This window comes from Phocoena sinus, chromosome 2 (assembly GCF_008692025.1).
Source record: "Phocoena sinus isolate mPhoSin1 chromosome 2, mPhoSin1.pri, whole genome shotgun sequence".
Lineage (NCBI taxonomy): Eukaryota > Metazoa > Chordata > Mammalia > Artiodactyla > Phocoenidae > Phocoena > Phocoena sinus.
The window spans coordinates 12,999,829-13,022,602 of NC_045764.1; the positions used below are offsets into that span (position 1 = coordinate 12,999,829).

Consider the following 22,774-nt stretch of genomic DNA (forward strand, 5'->3'; position numbering starts at 1 on the left):
TTTGAACTGTAATGTGATGAGGTCCTTGAATTGTGTGATGTTGAGGGAACAGAGAAATCACACAAGTGTGTGTTGTACATACACAACACACATATGCACATGCTTGTGTAAATGTCCATACCATATATAAGGAATGGTTTAAAATATTCTTTTTCTTAGCTCTCTCTCTTTTATGTGGATCTCAAGTGTCACAAGTCTATCCTGAGCTAGGTACATACGTGGTCCACTCCAAACCCGCTGTGGACATCGTGTAGGGCAGGCATCTCATTGCTACCAGCCCTTTCCTTCTCAGGAGTGCTGAAGCTGGCCCAGGGTGTGGGATGAGAATCTCCAGTTTGCTGCTGTGTCTATCCTCTGCTCTTTCCCCCATTAAGGTGTCTGTGGCCCTCTTCTCTAAAGTGAGATCCATCTTTTTTTTTTTTTTTTTTTGCGGTACGCGGGCCTCTCACTGTCGTGGCCTCTCCCGCTGCGGAGCACAGGCTCCGGACGCACAGGCTCAGCGGCCATGGCTCACGGGCCCAGCCGCTCTGCAGCATATGGGATCTTCCCGGACCGGGGCACGAACCTGTGTCCCCTGCATCGGCAGGCAGACTCTCAACCACTGCGCCACCAGGGAAGCCCGAGATCCATCTTAATCCTTAAAATCTGGGTGGTTAGATATTTGTAGGAATATTACATGCTACCTTAGCTACTTATACATGGAAAAAAGAATTTAGAGATAAAAGCAGGCCTCTGATTTTTTGAGTAATAAAAATTGTGGTCCATCATTGTTTAAAAAAATGTCTCAAAAAAAAAAAATGTCTCATGGCATAGCAGCCAGGTGAGTTTGAGTTGTTTATTTATTTATTTATTTATTTATTGCGGTACGCGGGCCTCTCACTGTTGTGGCCTCCCCCGTTGCAGAGCACAGGCTCCGGACGCGCAGGCCCAGTGGCCATGGCCCATGGGCGCAGTCGCTCTGCGGCATGTGGGATCTTTCCAGACCGGGACACGAACCCGTGTCCCCTGCATCGGCAGGCGGACTCTCAACCACTGCGCCACCAGGGAAGCCTGTTATGTTTTTTATTTTGCTCAGCAAAATTGTTTCTTCAACACAGAAAATCAGATATAGTCAAATGTACTTTTTCATATTATTCATAATTGCAACAGCATCACATTTGTGGAAATATGTAGAAGACGGGTACTGTAGGTGATATATGCCTTTATCCAGTTCTGATACTAGATCCAATGAGAATTAGTGAACAGCTCATTAGGAACAGTATGTAATGGTAGAAAGTATTAGGGAGCATAATTACTTCTACTTGTTTTAGAGTATTTTTTAAATAGCATTTTTCTTTATACCAAAGCAATACACAATCACTAAAGAAAATGAAGATTAACAAAAACAGTCTCACCCTTGCACCTCTACTGGTAATATCCTGAGGTTATATTCTCTTTTTTACTTTTCAAATTGAGAGAGAATTGGGGACAGAAAGTTAAGCTGTTTCATAGGGATATGCAAGACTTTTGAAAAGCCTCTATTGCCTGTGTTTTCAGACCCCTTCGACCCCCGTCCCACTGAATCCCTCACCTCTTCCTCCGTCAGCAGCTCGCACTCTTCCAGGTGCTGTCATCACCTGTCCCACAATCATCGCTCTCATCCCTTTACAGATTCGCCTAGGAAAGAGGTGTACTTTATGGCCATTATTGACATTCTGACTCATTATGATGCAAAAAAGAAAGCTGCCCACGCTGCAAAAACTGTTAAACACGGCGTAAGTATCTCCGTTTGGTTTTCCTCTCTGCTCCCTGCTTCCTGTCGTGCAGGGACCAGCTCACGTCTGCTCCTTTCCGCTGAGCTGCCCACAGGCCTTCATTGGCTCTGGTTCCCTGCAGGGGTCACGCTCTGATGCAGAGTCAGAGCCAGCACGCGCTCGGACCGCCGCTCCCAAGTCACTTAAACCCGGCGCGGCTCTTCTTTTACCCACCGGGGTTATTAACAGACACATGCATCGTGAGAATATTATACAAATTCTTTTTTGTTCGAAAAATGTTTCAAAAGACAAAAGGGCTGAATGATGACAACTAAGTGTTTTAATATGAAATGTTCAGAACTGAAGTGCTATTCTCTGCTTCAGATGCTTCCAGGATACACAATATTACATTCCTTTCCACACAGCAGTTGTAATTTTTTCTACTACAGCAATTTGTTGAGTGCAGGATCAAAGCTGAGTAATACGAACCCCTCACCTTTGCTGTCCTCGCTCAGAATTCTCACTGTCCCGGCCTATGGTAACTTGTTGAGTCCCCGGGACGAGCCTGTGAGGGAAAACCAGTGCACTCCTGCTTACAGGTGAAGAAACTGAGGGCAAGAGCTTACTTGCCAGCCAGGATCGCGTCCTAGGCAGTGGTAGAGGGAGGACTGCTCCTCAGGACCCAGCCCCGCCCCCCGATCTCCCAGTGAGGCCCGCCTGGCCGGCTGGACTTCACAAGTCGTGAGTCTCCACTGTGCTTGCATCGCAGGGATCCATTTTGGCTTTCAGGCGCGCCAAAAAGGCCACAGACCCCATCCCACAGGGATGAACTTGTGCCCTGGCTCGTTCACACTGGCAGGAGAGATGCTTCCCCACAGTGTGGAGCCGACCAAAACCCAGCAGAACGTCAACCTCCACTAAAGGCTCTTTTTCTCTATTTTAAAGTCAAACAGGCTGTCGTGTCAGCAACGGAACCAGCCTAACACCATACCCCACTTGCCACAGAAATATTTCAGTCACACCGTCAACTATTTCTGGTGTGCCCGCTGTGTGCAGTGCACGGACCACGACCTACCCAGCCCACCGAACGCGTTAAGAATCCTCTATCGGTCAGAGAGAAGGGTACACAGCAGTTCTCACACGGGGGTTGGCACCGCGGCCTTCTGAGCACCATTTGCAAACTGTATGCCTGACAGATGCACCCCCCCTTTCCCTGATTCTGAGTCCAGCCCAGGAGGCTGGGGGAGGGGCCTCTAAGAGGCTCCAGTAATTCTGATGCTCATCCCTGGTTGAACCAGCTGGGTGTATTGCAAGGACAGAGCTGGGCCGGAATCCTGTTTCACCTTTCCAGTGTGTGACCTGGAGGAAGCGCTTTGGCGCTTCAGTTCCACCAGCTGATGAAGGGGTCCTAATGCCTTATTGATGACATTTTTGTGGCGAACAGTGTGGCAAACAGACTGAACACTGGGGGGTGCTCCGTGTTTGTTCCCACCCCTCCTCAAACCAGCTGTGATATTCTAGACCACATGAAACTGGAAACGTGCCATAGCAAACATGGCTCCATTTGCATCTCCCCTGTAAGTCACCAGCTCAGCTCCACGATACGGCATACGGCCTAAAGTTGGGTGCAGTTTGTGTCGAGCTGCTGCTGGTAACCATTCTCTGCCTTCAAAACTGGGGCTCCTCCGTGGAGATCCCAGGGGCCCAGGCCAGGCAGGGAAATTACAGGATCTCCTGTGAGCTGCTGTGTAAAAACAGCCTCTGGTGACTTAGTAAAACTCTGGTCCTGCCTTTGCAGCTCAGGAGGCCGGCTGGTAACTGTGCGGGGGTGGGGGGGGGGGTCTGCTGGCCCTACTGTGCCCTTGTCATAGGAAACCCCCCACTGAGCCTCTGCGAGGGGCTGGCTTCCCAGCTCCAAGCAGGTCTCTGTGAACGGGGACGATGGCACCCCTGTGCCCGTGCCCCTCCGGGGGAGACGCAGTCACAGCGCTGTGTCTCACCTGCTTACAGGGCCAGGAAAGAGCCCCGGCAGCTGACACCGCCCCTGCTGTTGTGGGTGTCGCCCCTCATTTCTGAGCACCCAGCCGCTTACCTCGGTCCTGAAAAATGAACATGGTCCTTGTGTCCTTGCCATTGGAGTTTCCCTTTGGCCAAACGTTGCTGCTTGTGTCATTCTCAAGGAATCCCCCATCTGCTCTCTTGAGAAACAGAAGCATCCTCCCCGTGGCCTCTGATGTAGGCCACGCAGATTCCACATTTGACGGGAGCATCTCAAACGTGGTTGGTTGGATTTTTTTTTTTTTTAGTGGCAGCAGTCACAGTGTGTGTGACAGTGGCATCTTTTGGTCCTACGACTCTGCCTCGTTTTCACACACAGATTCCTAAGAGCCTTGGCTATTCAGACCAATATCCAAGCTATTCTGAGTTACGAGTAGAGGCTGCACAGGTTTGAAAATGACTGGCTTCATATTCGGCTGCAGTGGAAGCTCCTGCAGCTACTGATAGTAATTCTGTCACTGTTCCTCTCCTCTCACGCTGCCCAGGCTGGTGCGGAGATCTCCACCGTGAACCCAGAACAGTATTCCAAGCGCTTTTTGGACTTTATTGGCCACATCTTGACGTAACGTCCTGCATGGCCGAAGACGGACGTGAGCGTGGGAAGGACAGAGGTGGCTTCGGCACAGGAAAAATGAAAACCAAACTCAGTGAAGCACACCTCCTCGTTTACATCTTCAGGCCAAGATGACTGATTTGGGGACTACTTGCTTTAACAGCTACCTGATATTTCCCAGCATCACTCTAGCTATTTCTGACTTGGGTGTGTATGTGGGGGGGGCGGGGGGCGTGCGTGCGCACGCACACGTGAGCATCTTAAAAATTGATGGATTGGTTGGTGGAAACCGACTTCGGTCAGAGTGTGTTTCGAGTAGTAACCCTCTGATTCCAGCTGTGGATGAATGAATGAATGAATGAGTGAGTGAGCACATGCAGGGGGGAGGGGAGAAGGCAATGCATGTCAGACCAACCAGGTTGGCACCACACGGTAAACTGTGGATCAGTTTATCTTTTGGAGTTGAAAGATGTGAGACGGTAATCGTAATAATAATGTAGCTAATGATGATGATGATAATAATAATGATGGTGATTAAAAGGAAAAAAACGTACTGCAGATGTTACACTTCTACCACGCACGCTGACACTCCTTAATAGTTGCACCCCGGGCGCTGGACGGAGGAGGCTGGCATCTCCCGCGCATCCTGGTTCAGGTGTCGGGACTCACGGTGTCTGGGGACAAATGTCCCTCCTCCAGCAGGAAGCTGATGCCCCTAGTGTCTCTCTCTGTACATTTTCACCTCAGTAAATACGCCCAGGAACACTGCTTACTTCTCTTTTCTTGCCTGGAGCTTCTTCACTGACACACTCTTACGTTGCAATATAGTAATTAATGCTACAAAATAAAAATAAAGCTTACCTGAAAAGTGCAGTTTTGGGCAATGGCATCTACATCTCCCATGGTGGGAAGGTGAGCAAAGCATTTAGAACTCTCAATTTTCCAGTTAAACAGTGGTATTTTGTTATGAATTTGCCTTTAACTGAAACCCTCAATATTACTGTTTACATTATTAGGAAAACAGGGATATTTTTGAATCTAAAAATTTAATGTACAGCATGTGATTTTTGAAGTTTACATGTAAAGTCATTTTACAGTGTAGGTGAAATGTCTGTCATATTTTGAAGCGTATCCTGCAGTCACATTTTAATGGTAGGCGGTCTTTTACAGGAAAAGGAAAAGGGTTGTTTTCCTCCGATGCACATTTATCAACCTAATGTTTTTTTTTTTTTTTAAGAAAATGTTTAACCCAGATCTGGTTACGCAAGTTCATTGCCCTAAACTGTGCTGACTGTGTCTAATCAAGTTATAAATTTCCAACATCGATCATGTATTTACCAACTTCCTGGCATTTTCTGAAAGGTGTCAAGCTAAAATATTAGACTTGCTTAGAATAGGTTATCAACTTATACACTGTGCTAAAGCTGTGCCTTTGAAATTCTTTGTTTAAAACGTGAGATGATTTTTGTAGGCAGGTTCAGAAAAGAAAAAAAAAAAAAACCCACCCCCTAGTAATTACTTACAGCTCAACAAATACCCCGCACCATACTGCCTCTGCCAGTGACTTTCCTTCAGGGCTTATCAAGTCTGCAACTGTGCCCAACGTATGTGGGTTTACTTCAGAAAACACCAGGTGACAGCAGCCGGAATCCTGGGAAGCCAGCAGCAACTGACTTCACAGAGATTTGTTACCCTCAACAGACGATGTCAACAGCACTGTGACCTTGTTGTACAAATCTGTATTTTATGTGTTTAAATTAATTGAGATGGTGATTTAGTATTTTCCCCCCACCATTCATTCTGGCGTTGAGTCCCTTTCAGTGCTCTGAAGTTATGCTGTAGTTTCTTTGATCCAGGATCACAAAAGCGAGACCCTGAAGTAAAGAGAAGGTACCCATACATTATTTGAGTAACCGTTTCCTTTGTGGCCAATCCGTGTATGCTTCTAGAAGTTTACCAAATGCTTTATTTTTGTCTGTAACAGTCTCTGTCATCCGTTCTGTTGATCAACTCTTCGGACAGAGTGAGGAAGTTTGCCTTGTATCTCCTAGTGCTAACAGTACACTCCAGTCATGAGCCAGGCTTTACAAAATAAAGCACTTTGATGACTCACAAGGTGGAGCCTTTGTGCCTCTCTCTCAATTGTGTGTCTCTCTATTGCAAACAAAGTTTAAATACTCGGTACTAAGAGTGTCTTTAGCTGATCCCTGAAGAAGTAAAAGTAAAATTGAGTCTTTTCACGAACTAGAGCTTTGCCTTCAACCTGTGAACTATTTTATTAGTATAAATGATAGAGACTTCCATGACAAAATCAACTTACTGAAAGACGGACAGAGAAAAGAAATCTCTTCACTGAATACCCTTTAAAGTTACACAGTCTTATTTTTTAAATTTACCAACCATAGTTCTGTGTGTCAGCGTTTTTTTGGAACTTTACTGGGACACCATTGGTGGCTAGAAGGCTTTTTAGAGCGTTCCATTGTCACTGGTGCCAGGTGAGCAAACACAGTTCAGCTGTAGCACTTGTTTTGAAAATGTGTAACTGTTGTAATGCCATTGAGATGCGAGGGAATCATTTGAGCGTCACGCACCTTTCACATTTGCTGCATGCATGTTGGTCCTCACAGAACATTAGATGAACACGGAAGATGGCACCCAGCTGAACTGTGCCAGTAGGAACATGCCAGACACACCCTCAAACATCTACCTCAGCTCCACACGCTGGGGGGCACAGTGGCCAGGACCTGGAGCTGTGACTGTGCCTCTGACCTCACATCACTCTCCCTGCCTCACTTCCAACAACCCAAGAGCTGCAGCCCTTCTGACGCCCACTACCCACGACCACAGGCATCCTCCAGGTCTTTTTCAAGATAATGTGCCACATTTATTGTGGTATTTATATATTTCCTGACCATTTAGTATGTTTAAAATTGTGCTACTGTTTGTATTAATAGGCTCCTTTTTTTCAGTGTATCACTAATGACACTTTCGGGTGTTGTGCCCCGATCCCATCATTCCCATGAGCTCTGTGGTTTTTACTGTGCAATTGTGCACAGAGCAGGGATTTTTAGGAACATACGTTACACTACAGCAGAGCTGACTGTGGTCAGCAGGGAGCTTCAATTCCATTTTCTTTGTGGAACAGAGACATTCGTTTTCATTTTGGTTGTTTAATTTCGTGGGTTGAATTCACATTAGTCCCAGAAAATTGGTTATTGCTAATTCATAGAACGACCAGCGTTGGTCTAAAGCATTAATCCTTCATGCGAGCACTTATGGAAACACTGGTTAAGGGTTAACTACAAGAGATTAGGAACTGTATATAATAATAATGAAGTGGTAATGCATATAATATATAAATGTGTAAAATGAAGTGGGGGAGTGGAAAGAAGGCAAGGCCGAGAGGTTTAAGCCCTGGAGTTCTTAGCATCCATGGACTCTGGAGGCCCCAGCACCACTGCACACGGCCTCTCCAGGAATTCTGTAATTAACACAAAAACAGTGGTCATAGTGTGTGTCCTGCACGTGTACAGCCTTCTTCCAGCTCTTAAAATCACACCCCATCTCTTCCTCTCTCCCTATCTTAAACAGCACTTTACTCGGCTCCAGTCACGTGACTGCTTTGTTAAAAATGAAAGTTACCTCTGAAGGGCAGAAACCTGCCCGCCGTTTGGATTCCCGTGCATGGGAGCTACCTGACTCGCCTGCTCGGTCCCGGCCCTGCTGCAGCCCCTCTTCCCACGCGACTGGCCTGGCTCTGCAACCGTCGGCGCACCGTAAAGTGGCCCAGAAGACCGGCGAAGTGTCTGGAAAAGTAGAATCGACAAGTTCCCGAGTGATTATTGAACGTCCTTCATAAACGGAAACCCCGTCATCTAAACCAAATGTCCTTCAGAAGTTTAGTCCTGTTTTTGTGATTCTGTGAAAATCCTGCCAAAGGGCCATTAACATGCCGTAGTCTATAACTTTCTCACTCTTAAATACTTGTTTAGTTTAACTTCGTAAGAGAAGGACAAAGGTTAGGATTTCTCCGAATCCACCGTGATATGTCTGTGTTTTATGGAATCCTACACGTGCTGCTGGGAGAGGGGTCCCAGATGAGGAAACCTTGGCCCAGAGAAGCTAAGGGACTTGTCCGAGGTCACATGAGAGTTGACGGCAAAGCCAGGGCTGGGACTGGGCTCTGCGGCAACTCGGGATTGAAAGTTGAATGTGTGAGCAACGGACCCGGTACCCCCTGGGGCTCCAGAGCTCACGGCCACCCCTCCTCTGTCAAAGCTCTTCTTTCACCTGTCCCTTCAGCTGCCTCCGGAGAGTCCTGCCTGGCATGCACCCTCTGGAATTTTATAGCAAATGGTCCACACATTTCATTTCATGAGAGTCAATCTATATCATTCCATTTTCCTATCATTTTCTCCTAGTCCAACAGCATTTTATTACTGTCACTTGACTTTTTAAATCAAAGGGTCTCACTGGGGAATATAAAAATATCCCTAGACCTACCGAATGGCAGTCTCTGGAGGTGGACCTTGAAAATCTATAAATGTTTCCCAGGTGCTTCTGATGCATGACCTGGTCTGGAAAACACTCTCTTGTGTTTTCCCTCCCAATGAACTGATCACTAATTTTAAATATTTGTTGTAATATGCTTCCCTCCCCCTCCTTCCTACCACTCCCCCTCCCCCTTTTTCTGTACTTGTAATATATGAACAAAGTAGTTTCTTATTGATTAGAGCAGGGGTCAGCCAACCACAACCTGAAGGCCAAATCCAGGCCACCACATGATTTTTGTAAATAAAGTTTTACTGAAACACAGCCATGCCCATGCATTCACATATTTTCTATGGCTGCTTTCAAACCATAGTGGCAGTTTGTAGAGTTGTGCCTAAGACTGATGGCCCACGAAGCCTAAAACATTTTACTATGTAGCCCTTTTCAGAGAAAGTTCGCTGACCCCTGAAAGAGAGCCTCATTTTAGTATCACAGTGTAGTTTCTACAAAACCACGGACTTCAGCTACAATTATCCACATAGATCTTTCACCTCCCATCTGGAGACACTGAGATTTCTTTCATTCTTTTACTAAAGTTGTTGCGATTTCATGATTGCCCTTGGTTTTTACTGAAGTTATACTGTCCTTTGAGTTTGTGTTTTAGTAAATTGCTGTGGTTATTTAAATTAACATCACAGTTACCAGTGGAGCTGACTGTCTGAGACACCCATTTATAAAAGGGTCATAACTTCAAGTCATTCGGTCAGTTGGTTAAAGTCCTGTAAAAAAGGAGACCTAAGTTCTTCAACATATGTGACATTTTCTTAAGAAACAACTTTAATATCTTCATACACACTTTAAAAATTTTTTTGGCCTCAGGTACTATTAGTTAAGGTCTCTGGCAACTAATACATGCTATTGCTATTTTTACTTCATTTTACCAAACCTCATAGTACTAAAATATAAGAATTTGGTTGCACTGTGTTTACCTAGTATTTTTTCCTCTTAAGCTTCTTGGTGGTCGTGGGGGGGGGGGCGGTCAGTGCCTTAAATGACCTCAGATAGTTTCCCCAAAATTCCAGAAAGGACCTTCTTCTGGCTTTGGTTGTACTTATATATCCCCAAACCAGGGTTTGACCAGGCAAAATAAGGGAGTTTTCCATTTAAATTCTGAGAATTGAAATCATCCTTCTCCCATCTGCCCTCTTTTTTTTTTTTCACCAGACTGTGGAGTTGATTTCCTAAAAATTAGCAGGTCTTTGTAAGTCTCTAAAGATAAATGAATAATCAGAGTGAATAAAACATGCTACTGCAGTGAATGCAGACGCACTGCTGGGCATGAAAGCAGAATGTCCTCACGTTGTCAAACACAAGGGCCCCAGAATCAAACACTGAGCGTTTAACTGTGAAGTCGTTCATTTTTTCCTTTAATATTTTCCTACGTGGGCTTACTTAGTTTTTAATTAAACAAAATGCCATAAACTGAGCATCGCCTCTTCTGATCAAAAATAAGAAGCAGCAAAAATGCTAAAAATACACAAATGAATTGTGTGTACTGAGCACAGCTCTAGAGACCAGACTCAGGGGCATCTGGGATTTGCTGACTGGGCTCACATCCACTGTTCCCATGTGGGTGGAGGATACATATGCCATTGATGTATAGATGTTCTTGGCTTCTTCCAGTCTTCTTGGCTATTCTAAATTATGTTATGTAAAATGGGGTTTACCTCATCAATGTGATAAAACTTAATTTTGCAGTCTTTATATTACCTCAGGTGTTTACATTATGCTTTACAGTTTATAAAGCACTTTCCTTCACTTTCTCTCATTTAAACCTCATACCCATGGTTCGATTTTTATTACTATTCTCCTTTCACCATGGAGAACACTGAGGCTCAGACAGGTTGGTTAGCTCTGAGGTGGTGAGTCACAGAGCCAGGGGGTCTTGGCGTTCTCTGCACTGTGTCCAGTGTTCTTGGCACTACATCCCATCACCTCTGCTTTCATGTTTCCCAAACTATTAGATGTCCTATCCAATTTCCTTCCATTTAGTGCATGTGGAGTCAAACTGCTTCCTACACCTTTGTATTGTACTTCATCTGATTTGGGCAGTCATAGCTGGCTTGCCTTGTTTACAGCTCTTTAAACCTGGTGCCTTCTGAGACTTACCCCCATGGCTTCCCTAGAGAGCAGATGAAAAGAATCAAACACGAATCCAGGTGTCGCTGTGAAGGTATTTTGTAGATAGGATGGAAGTCTATCATCCGTATACTTTAACTACAGGAGATTATTAGAGACAACCTGGGTGGGCCTGAGTCAATTAAGCTGAAAGGCCTCAAGGGCAGAACTTAAGTTTCCCAGAAGAAGAAATTCTACCTGTGGACAGGAGCTCCAGCTCATGCGTAAGAGTTCCAGCCCACCCTTCCTGGGAGTCTGCTCTATGGATTTTGGACCTACGTAAACAGTCCCCACAGTCGCATAAACCAATGCCTTGCAATAAATGTCTTAATATATAACTCCTACTAGATGGGTTTTTCTGATGGAACCCTGACATACAGATCTTCCAGAGCTTTTTCAAAAACAAGGGGAAGAGGCACTTCTGGAATGATGGGATGAAAACCTCTGAAAAATCCACTCCTCCATGAAAGCAATCAGAACTAGCAGACACTGTCATACTCAACTTTCCCAGAACTCTGGACATGAGCCAAAAGAGACTTTACTCAAGAAAACAAGTGAATCTTGGAAAGAACAGTGAGCTCTCTGTGTTTTACCTCACCTCATGTAAATACTAAACGAGGTCCTTTGAGCTGAAATGAGAGTGAAGTCAGCAAGATGGTGGCGTAGGAGGCCCTAGACCCTCCTTCCCCTACTAACACACCAACTCAGCGGCAATTCACAAAGTCTCTTTTTGAGAAATCCAGAAAGCAAGTGAAAGGCTCCTGCGCCTGGGAGAACACAAAACTAGACCCACTGAAGTCAGCAGAAGATTCAGGTTTCCCTTTTGCTGTTGTCCCTGTACCTGGCACAGCACCCTACCGTCAGGAAGAGACCCCCTCGCTCTCTGCTTAACCCAGCGGAAAGAAGGGATTGCTTTACACATCCAGCACCCCCTCAGCTCCTCCAAGGGCCCTCCTTAGAGGGGCTTGGGCTGGCAGATGCCACAGACCTTCCCCCTGCCTAGCAGACAGTGAGTGGATGAGAAACCCCAGCTGTCGGCACCCTCTAGGGAGGGGAAGAGCTGATCTGTACGGCTACCACCCAAACTTCTCCAGGACTGTCCAAAGCACTAGCATTGGTCTTTCCAGTCTTGAATCTCTAACAGGCGTGCACAGTCTAGCTGCCTGGAAGAGAACAGAGACAACAGTTTGGACTGAGACGCCAGAGCTCCCCCCAGCCCCCTCACAGCACAGAATAGCTGACAAAAACAATAGCTGTCTGCTTCTCCCTGAGGAGGGAAGACTTGACAAAGACCCCCGGAATCTCTAACTGGGCTGATTGATGGGGGTTTTCTCCTGTACGAGACCAGTCCATGAAGACTGGAAGATGCACCTGTTTTGTCCAATGCACAGATACCAACACAGAAAGTCAAGGAAAATGAAAATCAGGCAAAGATGTTCAAAACAAAGGAACAAGACTTGTATCTAGAATTCATCAAGAACTCTTACGACTCAACAATAAGAGAAGCACATTTTTAAACGAGGGAAGAATTTGAATAGACGTTTCTCCAAAGGAGATACACAAATGGTCAATAAGCACTTTGAAAGATGCTCAACATCATTAGTTATTAGGGAAATGCAAATCAAAGCCACAGATCACTTCACTCCCACTAGGATGGATAAAATTTAAAAGACAGACAACGGCAAGCATTGGTGAAGATGTGGAGGAACTGGGACACTCAAACACTGCTGGTGGAATGTGAAATGGTGCGGCCACTTTGGAAAACAGCCTGGCAGGTTCTCAAATGGTTACGCATAGGTTACCATAGGACTCAGGAATTCCAGAGAAGGGCTGCATGGCTTCTAGAAGAATGTATTCCCTGCCTTTTCCAGCATCTAGAGGCTGCCTGCATTGTGGGCTTGTGGCCCCTTCTTTCATCTTCAAAGCCAGTAGTGTAGCATCTTCATTTCAATCTCTCTCTCTTTCCCTCCCACTCTCTCCCCACCTCTCTCTCTGACTCTGCTTCTGTCATCACATCTCCTTCTTGATTAAATTAGCTAGTGGTCCATTTTGTACTTTCTTCCCAAAGGACCAGAATTCTGATTAATGGATTTGATCTACTATTTTTGTTTTCACCCTCAGTAATCTCTGCATTTATCTTTATTATCTTTTTCTGCTTTCTTTTAGTTCATTTTATAGTTCCTTTTTTTCCTAGATTTTTGAACTGGGAATCTAATTCATTTATTTTCATTTAAAATTTGTACTTGATATACGTGTTTAGGGCTATGAATTTTTTTCTGAACATTGCTTCTTATAATAGAAGTAATATGCTCTTGCTTTGTAGACTTTTCATTATCATAACTTTTCAGAAATTCTGTAATTTTTGTTTCTAATTCCCTTTTAACCCAAGAGTTGTCGAATAGAAATTTTTTTTTAGTTTCCAGGTGTAAGTGCCTTTTTATTGTTTTTAGTTTCATTTTTAATTTCTAGCTTTCTTACATTGTGTTCAGAAACTGTTAGTAACATCTGACTTTAATGAAGGCCTGTCAATGATTTCCTTCTGCCCTAATATATGATAATTTTTCAAGACTGTTCATATGTACTTAAAAGGAAGGTATATTCTATATTAGCAGGGAGTAGTGTTTGATATACGTCCAAAGGATTCAAAGACCCAGCGTGCGCTATTCACTGTCGGTGATATCGTCTGAACTGTAACCCACAGTAACTGTACGTCCCAGTTTTTGTTGCTTTGTTCAAGTTTACACACACTTTCATGTGACCAAGAGCCCCCCACCACCGTCACACACTATCACTCTCAACTTCACTCAGATTGGCTCTGCTATCAAATCAATGGCAACGTTTTCACCCACCTCTTTCTGATGACCACAGTTCGAATTTTCCTATAGTCTTTAACGTCACAATCCTGGCGAGTGTGCATGACCCCCAAACACCGGGTGCCCTGGGGCAGGCTCAGAGCCGCCACAGAGACCCGGGCCAGCAGACGCCGGGTTCCCGCCGCCGCCATCTTGCTAGGCTGACCCTTGACCTGGCGTGACGTTGCGTCTGTACCCGCATATGCGCACTCTCACTATCCTTTAATAGGCATCCTTTGACTCCCATTATGTGTACAGCAACATACAAGCTTTCTCTACTTTCCTCTCTCCCCCCCTTCTCTTCCCATTTTGAGCTGCATTCTTTCTACTTTCTCAGAACATACGTGTTTCTATGTTATTATTATACCCATAATCTCACCTTTATTTTAGCCATGGATCTGCAATTCAATATGGGACAGGCTCACCATCCGTCCTTTTAGCCAAGTTTCCCCGATCATCTCTTATTAGGTGAGTCTCATCCCACTGAGCCTCACGTGAGACTCAGTGCTGACAACTTAGTTGCAGCTTCATGAGAGACCTTTAGGCAGAGGCACCCAGCTAAGCTGCGGGTAGATTCCTGACTCATGGAATCTGTGAGGTAATAGTTGTTTGCTATTTTAAGCTGCTAAATTTGGAGGTAATTTGTTATACCAAAATAGATAACAAATACCCCAGGATATCTCAAAGTTGATCGTCTCAGGTTCATTTTGAGTGTGCCCAGTTGCCCCCCCCCCAGCTTTTTTTAATGTGGTAAAATACACATAACATAAAATTTTCCATTTTAATCATTTTTTAAGTGTAGAGTCCAGCACCGTTAGGTACATTCACACTGTTGTACAAACTATCTTCAGAACTCTTTTCATCTCACAAAACTGAAACTCTATACCTATGAAGCAACAGCTCTCATATCCCACCGCTCCCCCTGGCAACCACCGTTTCACTTTCTGTTTCTATGAACTTGACTCCTCTGGATTCTTCATATTAGTGGAACCATAAAGTATTTGTCTTTCTGTGACTGGCCTCTCTCACTTAGCATAACGTCCTCAAGTTCAGCCATGTTGTAGCCTATGTCAGAATTTCCTTCCCTTTTAAGTACAGTATTCCACAGCATGTATACACCACATTTTATTTATCCGTTCATCTACTGACAGACTTGGGTTGCTTCCACCGTTTGGCTATTGTGAATAATGCTGCTATGAACATGGATGCCGGTAGGTCCTTTTAATAGATAGGTTCAGGGTTGGTTTGTTCGTTTCCAGGAAGTTTTCTTGGATTATAATTTTAAACATTAGTTTGGTTCCATTGCTTTGATCTTCTGCAGGGTCTCCACTTATAACAATATTGGACCTACTTCGCCCTCCATTTCAACCACTTTTTCTATGATCCATTTCACATCTTAATTTACCTAGTTTTTTGTCTCTTGATTTTTTTCCCTATGTTTTTCTTCAATATCCTTTATTAAAATTTCATTAGAACCTATTCTCCTTTGGATACCTTGTAATTGAACCTTCGTTTCTGAGAAGATTTTGTATTTTCCTATTGTTTTCCTGAGTTCAGTATTCCCCTGTTTCATATCTTATCTTTTTCTTCTCATTTTTGTTCTTCATTTTTGTATTTCTGGTTCACGATGTTTCATCAAATCTCCAAATGCTGTTCGAACATATTTAATCCAGTTTGAAGTATCACATTATCGTTTTCTTCAGCTTCACAGCTGTTTTTCTGGAGAGAATTTTCACTGTCGGAATACTGTGCTTTCTAATTTTACAATAGTTTTGTATGGATGTGGTCTGGTCTCTCCTCTTTGCTCACATTTCCTCAGTAGGGTGGGAGGAGGCATTGGCATGCTTTTTGTTTCTGCAGGATCTGTAATTTTCTCCTCGTTTCCTTCCCTCACTGCCACATCTCCAATAGGTACCTTCTTTCCCTGTAGAGCTGAGTCTCCCCTAGAAGAGAGGAGGAGACTTGGCAACTTCTCCAAGAGGCCACTTCCTTTCCTACACGCTTGCCAGCTGCTTCCCTGTAGCCAGTGCTATGAATTACCAAGTCCTGACTTGCATCCTGTATTTTCTATTTGGACTGTTTCTTTCTGGGAGTAACTCTTCTGTCTTCTGTACCCCTCTGCTCCTTTTTCTTGAGTCTCTTAAGCTTCCTTTCCCCTGCTGTCCTCACCCATAGGTTTGCAGTGGTGAGTGGATGCGGTGAGGACAGGAGCTGTTGGAATTTGGTTAGTTTTCTACCTACAGGTCATTTGAGCGTCATGGTATTCTCTGTCTCCTCTTACTGCTGAAGAGGTGGGTCATGTGTGGTTTTATTTGCTCTCCTTATTGGATTTATAGGTATTTGGGGAGGGGCAGTGGGAAGATTCAGAATTGGGCAGCCACCATTGTCCTCCAAACCTGAAAGTTCTGAGCTTTACACTTTACATCGTGTTCCCTGGGGTTGGGACCTGGGTCCTCTGCTCACTGTATAAAACCAGTTCTAGTCAATCTCAACTACTTTCACGACTCCAGTTACCAACTGTACATCATTAACTCCCACATACATATCTCCTGCCCAGACGTCTCCTTTGAGATCCAAAACTTTAGCTAATTGCCTACTCATCCTCTTCATCTGAATGTTTCAAAGGCCCTTAATTTACAGACCCTGCAAACACCAAACTAAAGTCATGCTATTATCTTCTGCAAACCCAGGCTTCCTCCGGTGTTTCCTATCTTACCCCCATCTGTTTAGGCATATAAGCCAATATCTTAGGAGTCATTCCTCCCCAACCTCAATTCCATCACCCCTCTGACATCCAGTAATATCACATCCTCCACGTTCTCCCTCCTGAATGTCCCTCAGACTCACCCACTTCCTCCAAATCCACCCACCCTGTTTAAAACGCCAGGCTTCACTCAGTTGCTCAAGCCACAAACCTGGGAACTTCCATTACTCATTCCTTTCCCTCATTACCCCATACCATCAATTAGCAGATCCTGTTGGCTTTTCTTTCACAGTATCTCGTTCCATCAACTTCTCTGTTTCCACGGCTACCATTCTGGTCCAGGCTGCCATCATCCCTCACCGAGCACCCTTTTGCTAAAAGGTATATTCTCTTCTTCCTGAAAGGTAAATCAAAGCCTATCGCTCACATAAATAAAATCTTTCAGTGGCTCTCATTGTACTTAGAATAAGATCCCCTCCTCACATGGCCTGCCATACCTTAGATCATATTGCCCCTGCCTGGGTTTTTGGGGGGTTTTCTGTTATTTATTATTGTCTTATTCCTTCAAAAGAATAATTTATTAAAGTATAGTTGACACCTAACATATTAGTTTCAGGTGTACAACATAATTATTTGATATTTGTGTACACTGTGAAATGATCACTACAACAGATCTAGTTAACATCCATCGGCTTACATAGTTACAAATTCTTTTTTTCTTGTGGTGAGAACTTTTAAGATCTGCTCTCTTAGCAGCTTTCGAATGTACGATACGGTATCATCAAACTTAGTCACCAACAACTTATTCTCAGACCAGTTTAAGGTTTGATTTCTTGGAGCTTCCTCTGGATGGGGGACGTGGTCAGGTGTCTGTGCTTCAAAGGGCCCTCGCAATACACAGTGGGACCAGCACACGGCTAGTTCTCCTTTCTCCTGGTGGCTGCGAGCCTAGATATATCTGCTTGCACGTTAAGCAGAGAGGGTGATGCATGGCAGCTTTTAAAGCCCTTGTGTTTACAGAGAAAGCTGTGAGTTCACCTTGAGTTAAATTCTCACTTCCACATTCTCCACACCCCCAAGCAGATTTCATAAGTCTGGTCACACCTAGGTGCTGACTGGCGGGGCCTTCTCGTGGCTGAATTAAATCACACGTGTCACAGGGATGGTACCAGCTGCATATAGATTCACCTCATTATTCTTGGAGTGAATGTCAATTCAGCATTTATAACTTTTCTTGTGAAAAATAGGACGTGATGCTCTCCCCCGCCTTCTTTCTCCTTTTTATTTCCTCACTTATTCTCACGTATTTGTTATTCCCCAGCCAGAATTCTCGCAGAGGCAAAAACAATTGAAACATGTGAATCAGATGTCAACAGCAAGCCCTGATACTTGTGCAGGGAGCAGCCTTAACAGTCAGCAAAGGGAGGGACGGTGCTGCACGCGCGGACTGGGTCCCAGACGCTTATAAAACCCGGAAAGAGCCTGAGAAAGCGCTGCCACGAATCAAGATCTCTGGACGAACGGAAAAGGCCTCTAGGATCTGACAGCACAGAATTGACATCACAATCTCCCACCTAGTACACTGTATGGACCTCCTGCTGTGTGCTGAGCTTCGTGTGAGCCACTGATGATGTTAAAGTAAACGAACTAAAATCAAGGAGCTTGCAGCCCAGCATAAAAGATAACGGCTCTTCATGACATTTTTTCCCCTTAAATTCCAAGAACCTAGGGATAAGACAGGAATAGAGGCACAGACCTACTGGAGAACGGACTTGAGGATATGGGGAGGGGGAAGGGTGAGTTTTGACAGGGCGAGAGAGAGTCATGGACATATACACACTAACAAACGTAGTAAGGTAGATAGCTAGGGGGAAGCAGCCGCAAGGCACAGGGGGCTTTGGGACAGCCTGGAGGGGTGGGAGGGGGAGAGTGGGAGGGAGGGAGACGCAAGAGGGAAGACACATGGGAGCACATGTATATGTATAGCTGATTCACTTTGTTATAAATCAGAAACTAACACACCATTGTAAAGCAATTATACCCCAATAAAGATGTTAAAAAAAAAAAAAAAAAAGATAACGGCAATGTCCTGCCAGCACTGGAGGACTAGGGCTCCTGAGGAGGTGGGACCGTGCCCTGGGCACCATTATGCTAAGGGTCTGGGCCCCTGTTCTCTGCTCGCTGCCTGCGGGTAGATCTTTTGTCTCCTTTGCACACCCCGAATTTCTGAGTGGAAAGCTTAAGGTTCTTCTTCCGTATCCCATGGTAAGAACACAGACTTTAAAATCACTCAGATCCGAGGTTGAATCTCGGCTCTGCTGCGTGGCCCCAGGCAGGCTTCTGAGCTTCCGTTTTCACGTTTATAGAAAGTGGACGATCTATAGCTCACATGGTTGCTTGGTGATGAGAGGAGATAACCTCTGTTATGCACTGGTTTTAGGACCTAGCACATAGTAGGTGTGTGTGTCCCACATTGCTCAGGACTCCGGGTATGCATCAGATGTTGCTAATTTATTAATTATAAGGAATAATCCAATCCCTTTCCATATGGTCGTCTAACAAGACAGGTGAGTACCATACAGCAGATGCCGGATGGTTGTAAGAGATGTCAGCGTTCAGTCCTCATCCACAGTTTCCATTCCTTTCTATTTATGAATCAAATGATCAGAAAATGGTCCTTCCCTCTGTTCATTCTTCCTTTCAAACTTCCTTTCTTAGGTATTCTTATGATGTCCCAGAGCAAGGTCAGCCACGTCTAATATGTCAGAGCAAGGATGACGTTTGGGGGTTATGATTTGATGTGTAGGTACGACAAGGTAGGTGTCAAGGTAGCGGGAACAAATGGGTCACCAAACAGGATCAGGTTGTGCCCTAGACGAAGTGATGTCTTTTCAGGCAGTTACAGGAAGCAACACTGGGACTTCCCCGGTGGTCCAGTGATTAAAACTTCGAGCTCCCAATGCAGGGGGCACAGGTTTGATCCCCGGTCAGGGAACTAAGATCCTGCAAGCTGCACGGCATGAGGCTTAAAACAAAACAAAAAAAGAAAGCAAGCAACACAGCAACGAGACGGATATAACTGCACAGAACTGGGGACCTGCCTCAGGAGCCTGGGCTCTGCGGGGGAAGGAAGGGAAAACACAGGCGAGGAAGGAGGCTGACTCTTCACCCCACACACCAGCCTTCCGATGAGAATTTTCTCCCAGGCAGATGATGTGACAGACTCTCACCTCCAGCGACAGAAAAACAGCTTTGCAGGACCTGGTGTACACGTTGACTCTGATGGGTTTTCTGCTGGGCCGAGCACTGTATCTGAAGGCGTCGTAATAACATCTTAGACATACGTTTCTTCACCTCCACTTGCCTCATCATCACCCAGCTCCTCGCTCACCATCCTCCTGAAACCTTCCTCTCCGGCTAATGACTTCCAGCCTGATCTTCCCCTAGAGGTAAAGTGTGTGCAGCCCCTCTGTCAGAGTATTCTTTAGAGGATCTAGGATGCAACTCAGAAAAAAAATAAGCTTCATTGTAGTAGGTGTTCAGGGAAAGCATGTTAATGGGTGTGTTCTCATCTTGAGAAGTCAGAGGCACGAGTCTGGTGAGCGAGAATAAATCTCAGCTTCTTGGATGTTGTGACTAAGTGAGCCTTAGATGTTTTACTAAATTTAAAAGCTAAATAATGAAAACTTCCTAAAATGTTTTTGAAGAGCAATGAAAAGGTTTAAAAAGTATAAGAAAAAAAAAGATGTCAGTCTCATTAAATTGTAAGTCTAGGCAAGGTCACAAAGAGAAACTCAATGACATAAATCCCCAAATCCTCAGTTTTTTGCTTGTGGCTTAAATCAGCCAATTCTCGCTTCCAGGGGGGATCCCGTTCTCAGAGCTGCCAGCAGCCCACTGAACAGAATCCCACTTAGCAAAGGTCAAACCCATCAACAAAGGTCAATGCTGTGGTGGCCCCCTCCCACAAAATTCTCCTGTCAAAACTTTAAGCACAGATTGGATAATAGCATGTTTCATTATCTAAAAGCAGAATAAAAATGTAAGTAAAATAAATTCCTATTTTTCAAGAATCAAAGTTATCTGAAAACAAGAGTTGGCAGATGCCTTTCCCGAGCTGCGCAATGATAAATGATGCCTGGGCACTGCACTATCCTGAAAGGCTTTATGACTCACCAAAGAGCCGCATCAATCATGGCTGGGTGGGTCTGTGTGGTGTGAAAGTTATTAGGGCCTTTGAACACTTCTTTGAAATTACGTGGTTCACTTAGGGCATATTAATCAACTGAATCAGAACTCCCCATTTCTCAGTGATCCAAGGTGGTGGGGTCGGGGGTCTACAGGAAAAGCACTGATTGACCTTCTCTGGGATCACAAAAGCTTTCACTCCATCCACCCCAGCCATGCAAACAACAAATCCCTACTGACACCTGCGTTACGTCACGGGAGCTCTGTGGCGCCTGCAATTCCCCTCTCTACCCAACACCTTCGCTCACCCATCTGTCCTTTTCTCCCCTCCTCTGTTTCTAATCACCTGCTGGTCCAGTCACTTGTGACAGAAATTGTGAAAGAAAGGCATGCTCTGTTTCCCCCAGACTTCTCATAGGTGTACAAGTTGATTGTTAAATGCTCGGGACTGAGACATTTCCTCAAATGCACACCTTCCTCTGAGAAACATTAGACGTTTTGATGAAACAAAGTATTCATTTATGCCCTGCTTCTCAAAATTCTTGTTTTTACGGTGATTTCACGCTCAGATCCAAAGGCAGACATCACCTGATTTGACTGTCATGTGCGTCTCACACATTCACCCTCTGGTACCCGATCGTCAATCTGCGGCTAAGAGCCTCTTCCTGAGACCGAGGCTGCTTAGATGTTACAACATCTGTCAAGTGCCTTTTCAAAAATAAATTTACCAGAGAATCTCAATTTCCCTTCATAAGTCTTCAAATTAGGAAAAAAAGAATTCATTATGCACGAAATCTGAAATAATAGGATTACTTTCTAAGCAATTAAATACTTAACCGTTTTAGCCCTATGGATGGGAAACCCAGCCAGATGTCTCTTTCACACAGAACAATATTTTAACAAGGTGAGGGCAACTTCTTTCGATGGATACACTTTAGTAGAGCTTTAACATGGCTCTTTATTTGCAAACAGTAAGTGTAACCTGTATAAATGTTCACACAGTTGCAAACCTTGTCTTTACTTTTTAACTTTGTGTCAGGAATCTCCTCTTTCTAACAGCAGCTGATGCTGTCTTCCTTACATGATAACACTACTTTTAATTTTTTTTTTTGAAATCAGTAAAAAATGCATCCACATTCATCTCCGCTAGCTTTGCCAGTGACTGCAGGCATTCTGTCAGCACACGCTGTTTCTGCTCTGTGTCTTTAAGTCAGTCTGTCTCCCCCTGATTCTTAATACATGTTGACTTGGAGAAACTGGTCAAATTATTTTAAAGCATTTCAAAAACGTAAAATGTCATCACAGGGCAAATAAATAACCATGATGAATGTGGAAAGAGCGATAACGTTACAGCTAAATCCATTGCCCCTGAAGTGAGAGGAAAGTCGGTTTGGAGATGGCTGGAGGGCGAGGGGTGCTCGGTGAGGCCTTACTGCCCCTCCAGGAAAATCACCTTCTTGCATTTTTTGTGTTTTGCCACAAAACACAAAACAACGGGACTGTTTTAACAATGATCAATAACTCTTAACTCTATTTCATAATCATTTTTATTGACATGCATGTCTCTAAATCTGGCCTGAATCAGCTAATGGCACGGGGGCTTAGAAGTAATCTGAAAAGGGTCCTGTAGGGGGATCCGATATGTCATGATAGTATTTAAGCCATCTCTTCTGACTTTTATGTGAAGCTCTTATTAAAAGCTCCTAACACTCCTGGGAAAGGTGGTTTCCCCTGATTTCCGAAGAACAAACACAGCACGGAATGTTCAGGATGTCTCCAGCCACGCAAGAATCCTGGGGCCACGGTGAAGGCTAGAATTGGATGGGTCTGATTCTGAACTTTTAAATCTTACTAGGAGAACACACTCCCTCCCCTTAGGCCAATAAGTCATATTAACCCAGGAATTGATGTTGCTATTCCAATCTAATCATAAAGGTCACTTTCAGTAATGGGAAAAGGCCACATTTGCATATATCACTGGCAGTCCATTGTCCTGTGAACATTGCCACGAGCTAAA

The 22,774-nt window shown here is 44.6% G+C and overlaps 1 protein-coding gene across 2 annotated transcripts in view; it reads left to right on the plus strand.

Moving 5' to 3' along the window:
- The window catches only part of PIP4K2A (phosphatidylinositol-5-phosphate 4-kinase type 2 alpha), a 176,665-nt gene extending 170,206 nt beyond the window's left edge, over nt 1–6,459 (plus strand). For both annotated transcript variants that reach the window (XM_032623881.1, XM_032623882.1), the window contains exons 9-10: nt 1,651–1,754; nt 4,277–6,459. In XM_032623881.1, coding sequence (XP_032479772.1) covers nt 1,651–1,754; nt 4,277–4,357 — 185 coding nt within the window. In that variant the 3' untranslated portion in view covers nt 4,358–6,459. The remainder of the gene's footprint in view (nt 1–1,650; nt 1,755–4,276) is intronic.
- Nucleotides 6,460–22,774: the final 16,315 nt, after the last annotated feature.